We start from the raw sequence: 12,511 nt of genomic DNA on the forward strand, positions 1-12,511 counted from the left end.
TGAGCGAGTCATCTGAGGGCGTTGTCGATGCCTGGCGTGTATTCTGTGTGTCGAAAGTGCGCGTGGGCGGTGTATGCGGTGGCGAAAGATGGTCGCGGTGGATGGGCGAGGTGGAGGAAATCATAGAGGGTGGAATTGGCTACACTGGAAAGAACTGACTGCAATTTTGCTGGGCAGAGCGTGGTCACAAAGCGAAACGACGACGAGATATGTAAATATGCTGGACAAGAAAGAAAAGGCGTCGAGTAGAACGTTGGCGACGACGAGAACGAAAAAGTGGAACACGGATTTCTTTGTCGTCGTTGGATTTTCGAACACGAGGCAGAGACGCGGTCACGTGCTCATTACCCTCACACCGCCACCAGACGCGACGGCTCTTTCGCTTAGATCCAGTAAAATAACATTCAAGTACATAGTACAATAGAGTATCCAGACTACTGTTCTTTCAGACATTTATCCTTGCCCACACCCAGCCTAATTAGAGTTTCGAGGACACCTTCACAGACCGGCTCATCCCAGCAATCACCTCCTCCGCCTCTTTTTCAATCCTCGCCACGAGCTCTTGACACGAAGGTATATCCCTGATCAAACCGACAGAAATACCCGCACTCCAGATCCCATACTCAGGGTCACCGTTCTCGTACACCACCCTTCCACGCGCGCCTGACACAAGCTCACGCAGATCCTCGAACTTTGCACCACCAGGCCTGCGTTCGAGTGCAACTACTTGCTCAGAGACGCTATTCTTGAATACACGAGCCGTGTTTCGAAGCGTACGGAATATATGTACGGTGTCTTGTTCAGTCGACGCCACTATCTTCTCTTTGATGTTCTGGTGTATTGGGCTGAAGTGACGTTAAAGTCAGCATGCAAAAGGCGTCTAGAGATACATACCTCTCAACTGTGCACATGAAGCGCGTTCCTAAAAGTAAAGTACAGCATTATAGTCATACTCATAAATAGCAAGCATATTACCTACCCATATTCACACCCTTCGCGGCATCGCAGGTAAGAAGATTGAGATTACTGAACAATTGATGTAACTCACAGCAGCCCCTAACGCGAGTGCAGAAACCAATCCTCGGCCATCTGCAAAACCTCCAGAAGCGATATATGGTATTTTGAGTTCTTGTGCTGCTCTTGCCAGCTGAAGTACACATAACATCAATCGAGATGCAGTGAGCGCATGGTGCAGAACTTACCAGAACAACACCGCCTATATCATCTTCACCTGGATGTCCAGCACCTGTTACAGACAAGCTGTTAGAATTTATACAGCTCGAGCAAAGAGAAACAACAAACATTCAAATCCGTCGATGCTAAGTATATCCACGCCTAGTCGCTCTGCAGACTAACAAGACAACACCAGCTTCTAAGTGTGTTACCACAGAACCAGCAAACATCATACCTTTGCGTGCCGAATAGTGGTACACTTATGTATAACAATACATCCTTCTGACTTGAAATATTTGATTAGCTTTCCAGCTGTATAAGGCACAGAGGTTAATTAGTTTTAGCACGCTTCTTGGGGCGCAACATTCGACTTACGACTGTTGCCAGCCGTCTCGAAAATCTTAACACCCTCTTCCACAGCAGCCCGAGCATATCCTTCGTAATCCGGGGGATTGATGCTCGGTAACAGGGTGATGTTAACGCCAAACGGCTTATCCGTTGACTTGCGCGTTTCGCGAATAGCAACACGGAGTGCATCGGGATTTGGTTGGGTGAGAGCAGTAATAATGCCTGGTGTAGCCTGAGCAGGCAGATACAAGAGAGAGAAATAAGAAAGGTGACGAACCTAGTCCACCAGCATTTGATACAGCTGCTACTAGCTCAGGCTTGCCAACCCTGTGCTCATGAAATAGTTAAATTTTCACCTTCAAGGTAGTGATTGAGTACGGAATCCAACATACCACTGCATTCCACCTTGCACGACCGGCCTGAACAGAGCGAACATAAATCAGCATGCTCCGGAAGACGAAGGCGACTCGACTCACACTCGAACCCCACATATCTCCGTCAATGGTGTTGATATCATTCTAACAGGCGCACAGCTCGAAAACGCAGTGACTTGATGAGTGCCGAAAGGGTAAACTTTGAAGTATGGATGATTACGCCCAAGACAGGGCTGGCTTATACGTTTGCTTGTAAAAGATAACGTCCTTGGAAAGTGCAGAGCCTTTGAGCTTGCTGACTGATATAGTAGCTTGAGTGAAAGCCTGTGCATGAAGTCGGTGTCGTGTCTGACCCGGGCAAGGCGGCATGTGATTCATCAGCTCAGTCCATAGAGTTTTCCTATTTGGGTAACTACCTTCATCTTACAGACTCATGTGCCTAGAGAATACCTAACGAGCTGGATGAACTTTAGACAAGATTGTAAATCGACTTTCATTCCAACAGCTCTACTTGATTCTACACAAATTCAACACATATAATCGTAAATCTTCTGACCCAGCTCAACCTCTATCACCCTAGATTCAGTCTAACCACAAACCAACCCGCGAACCCAATTTCTACTGCGTCCATTACCACCACTCAAGTCTACATTCCCTTTCTTTCTTCTCTGCTGATTCGCCCATGAATGAAACCAGATTCGCGCAATATTGAAACAAACATTATGCCTTATCTGCTGTCTTTCTTTTTTCCCGTTTTAGGTTATTTTAGGTTAGTTTCTGGTATAAAGATCTGTCAGGCAATTGAAGCATCAGACAAATACGACACCTACACTGAACCATTGAATCGTCCGGATCGTCCTCTTGCATACCATCGTCACTATCCTCATCAAATATATCATCATCGTCTTCCTCATCACTCGCTTCAAACCGTTCGAACGTCTCCAGATTCCTGCGGAACCACTGTGCCTGAGTATCAGTCACTTCATCTTCCTCGTCCATGTACACTGCACGCAACGGAATGCCAGCGGCTTTCCTCGCCAAAACTGCATCGCGCATAACTGGACCCGATATGCCTGATGTTCTCAACGATATCAATTGTGGTAGATAAAACAATGGTTCTGTTGCTACTGCGGTCAAGTCTGGGGTAATGGCCACGGGAGCATTGGAAGCACCGGATATGGGGTTGGTCAACTTCTTGAAGAATAATTCGTCCACGAAATTACATGCCAGACTGAGATGTTTGAGGTCCACAAGTTGAGAATATATCAGGTCAATACATTGAAGATCGCATGGCAGACTAGCGATTTTGAAGTCTTCGAGACGCATCAGCAGACTCTGAATGGGTGCTTGGTTCCCGAGCACGTTTTGGTTAGATACGCCAGTAGCAGGGCCAGTGAGCTGCCTGACAAACTCCGTATAGTCAGCATCGTCGAACTCGAGAGTGAGTGATGTCAATTGTGGAAGAGCAATCCGGCGCATGAGAGGGCCAACATATTCAGGTTTGAGCCAAGACAGAACGAGAGTTTTTATGGGAAGTTCCAATATATCACTCAGTCCGTCGCCAGGTCTCTCGCTATGCCAGTCTGTAGGCGCACCAGCGGGTCCAGACTGAGATAAAGTGAGAGTTTCGAGGTTTGGCGATCCCTTCAGCATGGCTACAAATGTGGCCCATGACGGACGCACATCTGCCGCATGGTAAGCCAACTCTAGAGCGACTAGCCCACCACCTCGCCAGAGTCCCACCAGTGGATCGTCCCACTTGACGTGTACACCCCACAAAGACAGATCCTTCATTTTTGGCGCACCTCCGGGTAAGATAGTAAAGCTAGTGTTTAATATCCGAGGTTTGAAATGATCGAAATCATCTTGCTCCTGCCAATGTTGAAGTTGCAGGGTGGTTAGCTGGTTAGCGCACGGTGTAGACGGATCGGAGATGATTTCCAGGAGGGAATATAAATGAGAGTACGAGGACGCAGTGATTTCAAACGTAGCCCAACGATGGATAGCTGGGTAAAGAATTTTGATAAGCGAGGTAAAGTCTTCTACGGTCATGACCTCTTCGTCTTCATCCCCATGTTTCATTATTTCATCATTTTCTAAATCTTTAGGATCAAGCGGAGAGTCTATTTCGATTTTGAGGGGAATGTTTTGACTGCGTTCCAGCCATGTCTGTAAACGCTCGAACGGTGGTTGGTCATCGAGCACGCAGATAGAAGACCAGAGAGAGGGTGTTGCAAGGGCGACAGAACGCCAGTGAGTGCAAATATGTGAGACCAACACCTGGAAAGGTAGGGTAGGGCCATAGTCGGAATCGGAGTCTGTTGAAGCTGAGGAGGGGGATGAACGATCGTTTGATCTTTTCTTGCGACAAGCGTCACGGCTATAGTCTTTCCATAGCTTTCCTGTGAATACTTCATCTTCATCTCCCTGTACCTGTACCTCGAAGTCATCCTCGTCCAGTTCGAGCTGATCGTCGTGGTCATCAGAGTCACAGAATGTGCCTGTGATGAAGATATGTGACAACAACTCGTTGGGAAGCTGATTAATTGGACAGGTGGAGGTAGGTGGAACATATGGATTGTTAGCCAGGTCAAGAGGCACAAGTGTTTCACTAGACTCTATTAGTGGCGACTTCATTATATGCGTCCTTAAAGAATCAACAGAATAATATCTATATAAATAATATGTTATTGGTGAATCAGAACAGATTCTCAAGAAGCATTATCAAAAGACTCACGTCACTACCCGTCTCAAGTAATGCTTGAATCCCCAGAATACGCTGACAATGTTGCGTTCCAGCACCAAAGGCTTGCGTTGGCTAGGATTCTAGAGTTCAAAAGTTGCCACAAACATTGAAGAAAACTTTTAGTAGCACATAGTTCCTTTTATCTTGCCGTGATCATATTTTCCTCATTCGGCAATCACCCTGTGACTAATCGATATCCCTTAACTTCCCAGTAAAATTCAAATCGACTATTGGCTGGTACGCCGTAGTTCTAGAGACAATTGAGTATATATTTACATGCGACGTCTCAGTACTCAGTTTCTCACCATGAAATTGCAATCCAGGATTGTACAAGTACAATGCAGCTACATTAACTTTACTATAGAATCTGGCTGCTAGGTGTCGGATTCCAGATTCATACAGGTAGTCCATTGACAGTAAGCGCGACAAACCTGTTCCCAGCACAACCCATGTCATATCTCCATACCTTTACAATCGGTCGCTCATCCACGATTTGTGGTGTATGCTGGTCATGTCTTTCATCTCACCGGTTCTCTTCCACGCATAGTTCATATGCCTTACGATGTCTGGCAACCTTCTGTCGGAGCGGTCATCAGAATCTTTTGACGCTTCTCTGTTCTTGTGCGTATTACAATGGGATTATCCAGGTTGAGTTATGGAAAGATCTCAAAGACTACGCACAAACAATTGGCAGTTGTGATTCTGTAAGTTCAGCTTGTACCCATTAAAGTGTCACAGAAAAGCTATAAAAGCAGCGTATTTCACGAAAATGATAAGACCGCGTAGTAGATCACGACTGTCACTAGAAAACGTTACCAGATTACTTGCTTTCGGGGAGTTGTCTCGCGTTCGCCGGTACTGGATTATTGGTATCTGGCAGACAGGTCTGTAGGCGAGGTCTCCAGTATAAATTTCATCTTCTCTTGGCCATTTGCATCGTCAAGTTATCAATGTACATTTGCAATGTTCCATTCTCTGATGTCAATTTATCCACATCTCCCTGCACCGTTTGCACACGAGTGACCAGAGCTAGATAAAACTGTCAAATAGATTTCAAGGCCAATGTCGAAACAAAACAAACACTGGAGGTCCCCTTGTGCAGCTGCAATCTCTCTAAAAGATGTTCAGCTCTCTTCCTAATAGTAGCACTGCATATAATGAACGCACTTCAAAACCTGTTCTTTCCTGATGGCATCCTTCACGATATCTCCTGTCGAAGGTTCTGGTTCTCCCCAAGCTGGTGGATCCTCATATCCGTTAAATGACATTTCAGCGCGTTTGCCCTTTGGCACAAAGGTCAAAGGTACTTCGCCTTGAACTGTTGAATCTAGTATGTAGTGACCGCGCTCAAGAAGTTTGAAACTCCGACTCGGTGCCACCACTCGCAGAGGCCATTGACGCGTCGCGCTGCAAACCTATACCACTCCATGCCTATACTCGCTTTCAAGGCTGGCCGAGCATTTAGGAGGGATGGGACCAATTTTGTTGACCCCAGTCCCACAAAGGGAGCCATTGTCTTGCATGTTGAAGATTCGCTCCTGCGTTTCCAATGGAAGAACAGGGCTACGAATGAAATCGAAGAGGTACGTAGTAAAGTTCTGCTAAAGTTCCCCTTAGGTAAGGTTATAATTGTGTATGCTATAGGACTTGATCTTGATTCCCTCGGACGCCACTTTTGAGAAAGTATCTCAGTCTGCGTGGGGTAGAACATATGTATTAAAGTTCTCGTCCTCGAATCAAAGACATTTCGTGAGTTTTTTTGGTCTTTGAAGATGATATCTATACCTGACAGTATTTTTAGTTCTGGATGCAGGTATTTATCACTTCGAGTAAATTTCTGCTCATTATACTTACTATCAATTTACTGTCAGGATGCATCCTCTCAAAGAGATAATGAGTTTGTGAACAACCTCAACCACCTACTAGAGAACCCAGAGTATATTCCCATCTGGGATGCTTCTCAGCCCCAGGCTTCCACATCGACCTCCCAGCCGTCCACGTGAGTCATTAATCTACACATTCTTCCAGATCGGCATTCCAAAGCTGTATTAGGTCTCAGGCAGCTGGAGGTCCATCGGCAGGGATAGCTACCCCTGAACAGCTAGCACAAATACAGTCACTAGTTGCATCTATGGGAGGGGGCTCTGGGGGAGCTCCGTCATCAGGTATTTAGTTTCGCAGTGGTATCATATCCGATTGACATTCCGTCCGTTCTTCCGCTTGATTAGATCTCTCCTTGTCTGATATTCTTACTCCTGGAAACATCAACCCATTGTTTGTTTCGCACCCGGAACTTATACCTGCGCTCTTCCCGCATCTTCCTCCTGACATGCCCACGCCCCCGTCGCCAGAAGTATTACAGCGTGTCATCAATACGCCGCAATTCCGAGCGGCCGTTCGAAACCTTGATCAGGCATTGCGGACAGGCCTGTTGGGTGGTATGGTGAGAAGCCTCGGGTTGCCCGAGGAGGCGGGGACGAGTGTGGAGGCATTCTTAAGAGCCATACAGCACCAGTCTCAAAGAGACAGTTCTGGAGGTGATATGGACACGGATTAAGGATCGCTGGCATATTAGCACTAGATACACTTCGGCTGAAAGTAATGTAACTTGTCGTTAAACAATCCGCGGTTGTGCGAAGAGGATATTTCCATTTACCCACACGTATGTGGTGCAAGTTACAGAAATCCAGATATAGGAGGTAATAGATGCAATGTGAAGATAGTGAGGAGTGTATGGGGTGCTCCGATTAATGGCTTCGCTCTGCTAACCAACGCAGAACGATATCTCTGCAGATGTTTTTAGCAATTGAAGTCAATGGCTTTTAAGTACAAAGACTCACAAGTTGTTTTGGCTTTTCATAGAACACTGTGGAAGAGTTAGGACATATTTCAAGAAGATAGCGGATCCAAACCTACTGAATAGCACTATACAAATGACTGGATCAACATCACAGTTGCTGAAAATAGTGATGAGCACTCACAGACACAGCTCGTCCTTGTATTTTGTCTAGTTGTCTGCCTTTGGCGTTAGTGTTATATGGAGTATTTCATGTCAATATTAGCTTACAGCACGCTTATTAAGTCTTTCACAGGGGCATGACCATCTACATCGTTCTTGTTCCCTAGCTTTTTACCCAGTTAGTCTACCACATAATAGGCACACGAGACAACATACAACAAGAAGAGGGACACCGGTCAAGGTCTGCTGCCCTAGTAGCTGATGTAATTCGAATTGAGCAGTGTCAAATTTCTCCTTCTGTGTATATAGAAATTGCATATCAGTTCGAAACAGGGTTGGGAGTCGTTGCACCTACATCAGCTGAATCTACCACAAACCTACTCGGATTCATCATGTATGCATCCCACAGATAGAAGAGAGCTTACACAACAGCATCTACGCCATTACAGTATCTTTCCCACATGGAACGGAACTTAGGTTGCCCTGTGCCGGATGTTAGACCTCGGACAGAACATTTGTCAGGAAGACGTCACCTGCGACATCCCAGATCTTGAGTGTAACGTTGCCTGAATGGACGATAGACAGTGAGCTAGTATTACGAGGCGTTATCTCAACTAGTATACACTACCTTTTCTCACTTTGCGATAATTGAACGCGACTGTGGGTACTACGTCTTCGCTCCACTATGACGGACTAGCGTAAGCTGGCTAATCGCATAAGCTTTACAAGTGATATTACCTGCCCGGAACCAATGACATTGACAAAAGACGTCTTCCCTGATGCCTGAGTGATATCCATGAGATTCTAGACATGAGAACTTTCATTCGGTTCTTACCTGCAAGCCTACTACAGATATCTCTGCAGCTTTGGAAAAGAATATACTGTAAAGATGTCGTTGAAACAAAAGGTATAGACCAGATATTCATGAACCACACCTGCTGAACCACATAAACACTGAAGAGAAAAATCCTACCATAGTGAGAATGGTATATGGTGCTGGTAATACCGTGACTGCAGTGCTGCGTGTTGAAGCCGATTAAACACTTCCCTTTTAAGTAGGTTACGTAACGCGTTTCTTTCACGCGCAAAAAGTTTCGTGCTCTTTGGTCCGAATCTTGCAACTTTGCGAGGTTTCCTTCTACACTTTTGGTTTATCTGGCTTCGCATGAACGGCTTGCTCAATGTCACCACAAGGGCCCATGTTTCAGCGGAATTCGTCTATTCCATCGCGAGGATACATCGCGTAGCTTTGTCGCGACATTTCAGCAGTGAATCCCAAAGTTCAAGTGCGCTGTCCGTAGGACAAGAGACTCCAGCGCCCAAATACGAAGGAAAAACTCGCAAAAAAAACTCAACGTTCACACAGAAACTACGTTTACTTCGTAAAGAACTCGGTTCTCCTGTCAAACACAATGTACTTTCTACTGTAAAAGGTTCCATCAAGCGTACCGAGTCCAGCCATAATAACGTGCTCCAAACTCTACATCAAAGCATTATCGCTGATGCTACAGCAACGGCGAAATCAAAGAAAAAGAAGCAGAAAAGAAAGGTAGAGAGGGAGAGAGTAGCCGAGCTCCCAGAAGCTTTGAGGGAGATGTTGACTAGCCTTGCTGCTTCGGGGAGCTTGCAGTCGGAGGGATGGAAGGACGACTGGGGTGAGGATAGTGAGTAACTCGCGTGTATACCTATTTGACTAGAAAAATTAGCTGCTGAAGTGACCACTGAAAGAATTAAAGCCGCCAAGTCCTTCGGAGGATGATGCCTCCCCAGACAACATGAGACGTCCACCGCCGCATATGCGGCATCCGCTGCCCTATATTCGACGTATCGAGGGAGTTTTAGAGCCAAGGGAAGGAGGTCCCCTTGAAGGTTTTCTCGTTTTTTGAAGCTGAGGTTTACATATGTTTACTCCATCTATGTCATAGACCTTCCATCACCTTCTGAGCAAAAACCGATTGCGAGACTTGCTCATGGATTGGATCGTGTATTGTTCAAGTATGTCCCTTCACAACTTGTTGTTTTTTGCGTTTTATGTCATTCTAGTCCAGGTGTGCACTGGCTTCAGGATCCACGGTCGAAAGTGTATAATTTCACGCCTTGGTTGGAATCAATACCGAACGTAAAGGATTTCGCTTTTGAGCGAATAACGGGATTCATTAGGAGCTCTCGAGATCAGGTCAACATACACGACTTCTGCCTTGCCGGGACATACTGACTTGTCAGTAATATAGGATCTATGGGCTCTAGCAAAACAGGAAAACCGCAAATTTGGAGGTTCTACTTCTTCAATGACTGGAATGCTTGGTCATGTCTACTTCCTGATTTCTGGGGACAGAGACGTTGACACTAGCTGTCTAAGTAAAAGCTTTCAACGCGAGGTCAGCCCCTCAGACATACTATCTTTTGACATATCGTGATATTTACTTTCCAGCCAACAAACTTTACCCCAGGCCAGCGCATGCCTTCGTCCGTGATTCTTAATTACAAGGATGGTGTCTACGCTATTGACTCGGATTCATCAGACACTTCCGAGAAGAATATCCTGACTTGGATGGTTAGTCTTTCCTTACAAGTTAAACTCCTGTCAACTAACATTTATTTATTTTACGACAGGGAACGATGCTCGAGAAGTTTTTAACAGAACCTCGAGAAGAATTCGTTCGCTACCTTCGTTCTTCTCCTGAAATCCCTCAGGAAGACATTGATCCACGCAGGGAGGCATATCGCTATGCTAAGGTATTTTCAGCTTCTTCGACTCATAAAGTTGTTAACAAACAAATATAATCAGTCCGATCGGTTTGTATTACGTTCACAACTAGATTGCGTCGATGGACGGCTACCTGGAACGGGAGTTTTCGATCTTAAGACTCGTGCTGCATTGCCCCTCCGTTTGGATTTATTCAACTACGAGGTAAGTGGTAATTGTCGTTTCTATAATACTGGTCCTGATATTTGCTTTTTTTTGCAGGAAAATTCAGGTTACTTGATACGCACCCTCCAAGGATCAATGGAAAGCTTCGAGAAAGAATATTATGATTTAATCCGTTCTGCTTTCTTGAAATATAGGTATGTCATTTTCTAGCTTGTGTCATCCTCTTCTTTTGACACTTTTCGATAAGCTTCCAAGCGCGTATTGGAAATATGGATGGAGTACTGGTTGCATACCACAACACGGCACGACTTTTTGGCTTCCAGTACGTTCCTCTGGATGAGATGGATTCCCGGCTCTTTGGGGGCCCCGGGCGTGGAGATCGAGTATTTGAGAGATGCATTCGTCTGCTCGAACATGTCGCAGATGAAATTATCTCCACTTTCCCTGAGCAGGTTAATTCACCAAAAGTTCCTAGCGTGTGACCAGCTCTGATTATTTATTCGTTTGCAGTCTCTGAAATGCACCTTTGAAACCAAAGAAGGTAGCCATGTCATGAATGTGTTCGTCGAGCCTTCGGAGTGGCACTCTGAGGAACCCTGTCCCATTGTGCAACTTGATGTCACATCTTCGAGCTATGTCGATGACAAGCCTGTCAGAAATGCTCAAGCGGTAGCTTCCATTGATAGCTCATGTTTGTTTCCTTCTGCTCTTTCGTGTGGATGCTTTTCGACTAATGCCATCCGACAGGGCTAGTTCACTGGACAATTTCTCAATCGTCCTTAAGCATGGAAGACATCCGGTCCAATTTTGCATCTGCCCAAGAGCGCAAGTTCCGTGCATGGAACCTTCCAAGAGGCGTTTCGCTCACCCAGATGGAAGAAGTGTGGAACAACATGGTTTTCAACAGACCAGATGGAGTTGAAGATGAAATAAATACAAATACAGACGCTGAGAAACCGACATCAACATTCGACCCTACCTTCTTCAGGTCAGCCAAGTTCAACATCAAACAGCTTCGCTCGCTATCAAAAGCAGGTCGGAGAGATACGCTGCTCGCTCAGAGTGCTGAAGCGGGGATGCCAAAGATCATATGGGGACAACCAGATTCGTTTGAGTTCATGACCGAGTTGACTGGCGGAAATGAACCTTTGCAGGATGAGTGTGTGGAAGGTGTATCCCAAAGTGCTTCGCAAGATGCAGGCATAGTATCGGAGGATATCATCGAAAAGTCTAACTCGGCGGATGTGGCAGAACTTCCTGAAGTCGACTTGGACCCAGAGGACAAAGTTGCTACCATGCAGGGTGAAGGAAATGCTTTCACCAGCAATAATGATTCATCAAGTGCATCCACTGCTGGAATTGCGGCGTTCGACGAAGCCGCTAATTTACCCACTGCAAGCGAACAGGCTTTCATTCGCCCGCCTCAATTGTCAGAGCACGATGGCACGGAAGTGACTGATGTTTCTCCCCCATCCCCACTCCAGGATTCTACCTCAGAATCTCAGCTGGGTCAAATGCGCCCAAGCGAGACTCGGACCGTTCCAGGCGAAGGAGAATCACCAGACATTCTTGGCTCAGACTCCAAGCACTCATTGTAGAGTACTTACTCCATCCATTGCCTTACTCGTATATTCTGCAGCTTAGATAGGTCGTTGGTTCATCTTGGCTATAATTTATATGACAATCAAGTTCCAAGTTGACTCTGGATCCATTGCTCAGGGACTCTTCAATTCGTTATGACAGCCTTGTGGAAGATAATGCATTGCAGCGATGAAGTCGGTAGGTTGTTGTTCGCGCCTCCACTTACTTTCCTAGAACGGCGTGCCAGGGGATGATACTGCATAGGACAAGATCTCCAATCACGCACGCAAAGCAACCTGGCAAGTTGTTCTTGAAGCCTCCTACGACTGCAGACCTGCCGATGAGCCACAAAACTCCGAGTCACGCTCACGTTTTGCATGGAGCGTCGGCACGGATGTACTTGCATACTAATGAAGAGTTCCACGAATATACTGCCGCCGCAATTTCTGGGACTCACC

The 12,511-nt window shown here is 46.0% G+C and overlaps 6 protein-coding genes across 6 annotated transcripts; 2 read left to right on the top strand and 4 right to left on the bottom strand.

Annotated features, from left to right (window-relative positions):
* Nucleotides 1–383: 383 nt before the first annotated feature.
* SERLADRAFT_469665 (uncharacterized protein) lies at nucleotides 384–2,241 on the bottom strand (the record flags this gene model as incomplete). The annotated part of the gene is made up of 11 exons (XM_007319292.1): nucleotides 384–845; nucleotides 895–922; nucleotides 980–992; nucleotides 1,049–1,147; nucleotides 1,203–1,246; nucleotides 1,303–1,351; nucleotides 1,409–1,485; nucleotides 1,549–1,743; nucleotides 1,799–1,848; nucleotides 1,914–1,940; nucleotides 1,998–2,241. The coding sequence occupies 11 exons, from the start codon at nucleotides 2,225–2,227 to the stop codon at nucleotides 479–481; spliced, it is 1,179 nt and encodes a 392-aa protein (XP_007319354.1).
* Nucleotides 2,242–2,363: 122 nt separating this feature from the next.
* On the bottom strand, nucleotides 2,364–3,596 carry SERLADRAFT_469668 (uncharacterized protein; the record flags this gene model as incomplete). Its single annotated transcript, XM_007319293.1, has 2 exons — nucleotides 2,364–2,672; nucleotides 2,722–3,596. 2 exons carry the CDS (start codon nucleotides 3,546–3,548, stop codon nucleotides 2,666–2,668), a joined length of 834 nt encoding a protein of 277 aa, XP_007319355.1.
* A 1,803-nt stretch (nucleotides 3,597–5,399) lies between these two features.
* Nucleotides 5,400–6,007, bottom strand: SERLADRAFT_469672 (uncharacterized protein; the record flags this gene model as incomplete). The annotated part of the gene is made up of 3 exons (XM_007319294.1): nucleotides 5,400–5,670; nucleotides 5,723–5,754; nucleotides 5,809–6,007. 3 exons carry the CDS (start codon nucleotides 5,907–5,909, stop codon nucleotides 5,555–5,557), a joined length of 249 nt encoding a protein of 82 aa, XP_007319356.1.
* Nucleotides 6,008–6,042: 35 nt separating this feature from the next.
* Nucleotides 6,043–7,494, top strand: SERLADRAFT_469675 (uncharacterized protein; the record flags this gene model as incomplete). The annotated part of the gene is made up of 7 exons (XM_007319295.1): nucleotides 6,043–6,224; nucleotides 6,286–6,390; nucleotides 6,443–6,454; nucleotides 6,513–6,640; nucleotides 6,694–6,806; nucleotides 6,870–7,428; nucleotides 7,482–7,494. 6 exons carry the CDS (start codon nucleotides 6,069–6,071, stop codon nucleotides 7,196–7,198), a joined length of 843 nt encoding a protein of 280 aa, XP_007319357.1.
* A 210-nt stretch (nucleotides 7,495–7,704) lies between these two features.
* SERLADRAFT_438912 (uncharacterized protein) lies at nucleotides 7,705–8,576 on the bottom strand (the record flags this gene model as incomplete). The annotated part of the gene is made up of 9 exons (XM_007319296.1): nucleotides 7,705–7,767; nucleotides 7,817–7,897; nucleotides 7,956–7,977; nucleotides 8,026–8,083; nucleotides 8,134–8,166; nucleotides 8,229–8,283; nucleotides 8,339–8,383; nucleotides 8,436–8,481; nucleotides 8,536–8,576. 9 exons carry the CDS (start codon nucleotides 8,574–8,576, stop codon nucleotides 7,705–7,707), a joined length of 444 nt encoding a protein of 147 aa, XP_007319358.1.
* A 189-nt stretch (nucleotides 8,577–8,765) lies between these two features.
* Nucleotides 8,766–12,070, top strand: SERLADRAFT_438913 (uncharacterized protein; the record flags this gene model as incomplete). Its single annotated transcript, XM_007319297.1, has 12 exons — nucleotides 8,766–9,264; nucleotides 9,329–9,469; nucleotides 9,526–9,595; nucleotides 9,644–9,776; nucleotides 9,832–9,978; nucleotides 10,032–10,154; nucleotides 10,214–10,336; nucleotides 10,389–10,511; nucleotides 10,569–10,666; nucleotides 10,720–10,924; nucleotides 10,983–11,163; nucleotides 11,220–12,070. 12 exons carry the CDS (start codon nucleotides 8,766–8,768, stop codon nucleotides 12,068–12,070), a joined length of 2,694 nt encoding a protein of 897 aa, XP_007319359.1.
* Between the last annotated feature and the right edge of the window lie 441 nt (nucleotides 12,071–12,511).

The sequence above is a fragment of the Serpula lacrymans genome (genome assembly GCF_000218685.1).
Source record: "Serpula lacrymans var. lacrymans S7.9 unplaced genomic scaffold SERLAscaffold_8, whole genome shotgun sequence".
Lineage (NCBI taxonomy): Eukaryota > Fungi > Basidiomycota > Agaricomycetes > Boletales > Serpulaceae > Serpula > Serpula lacrymans.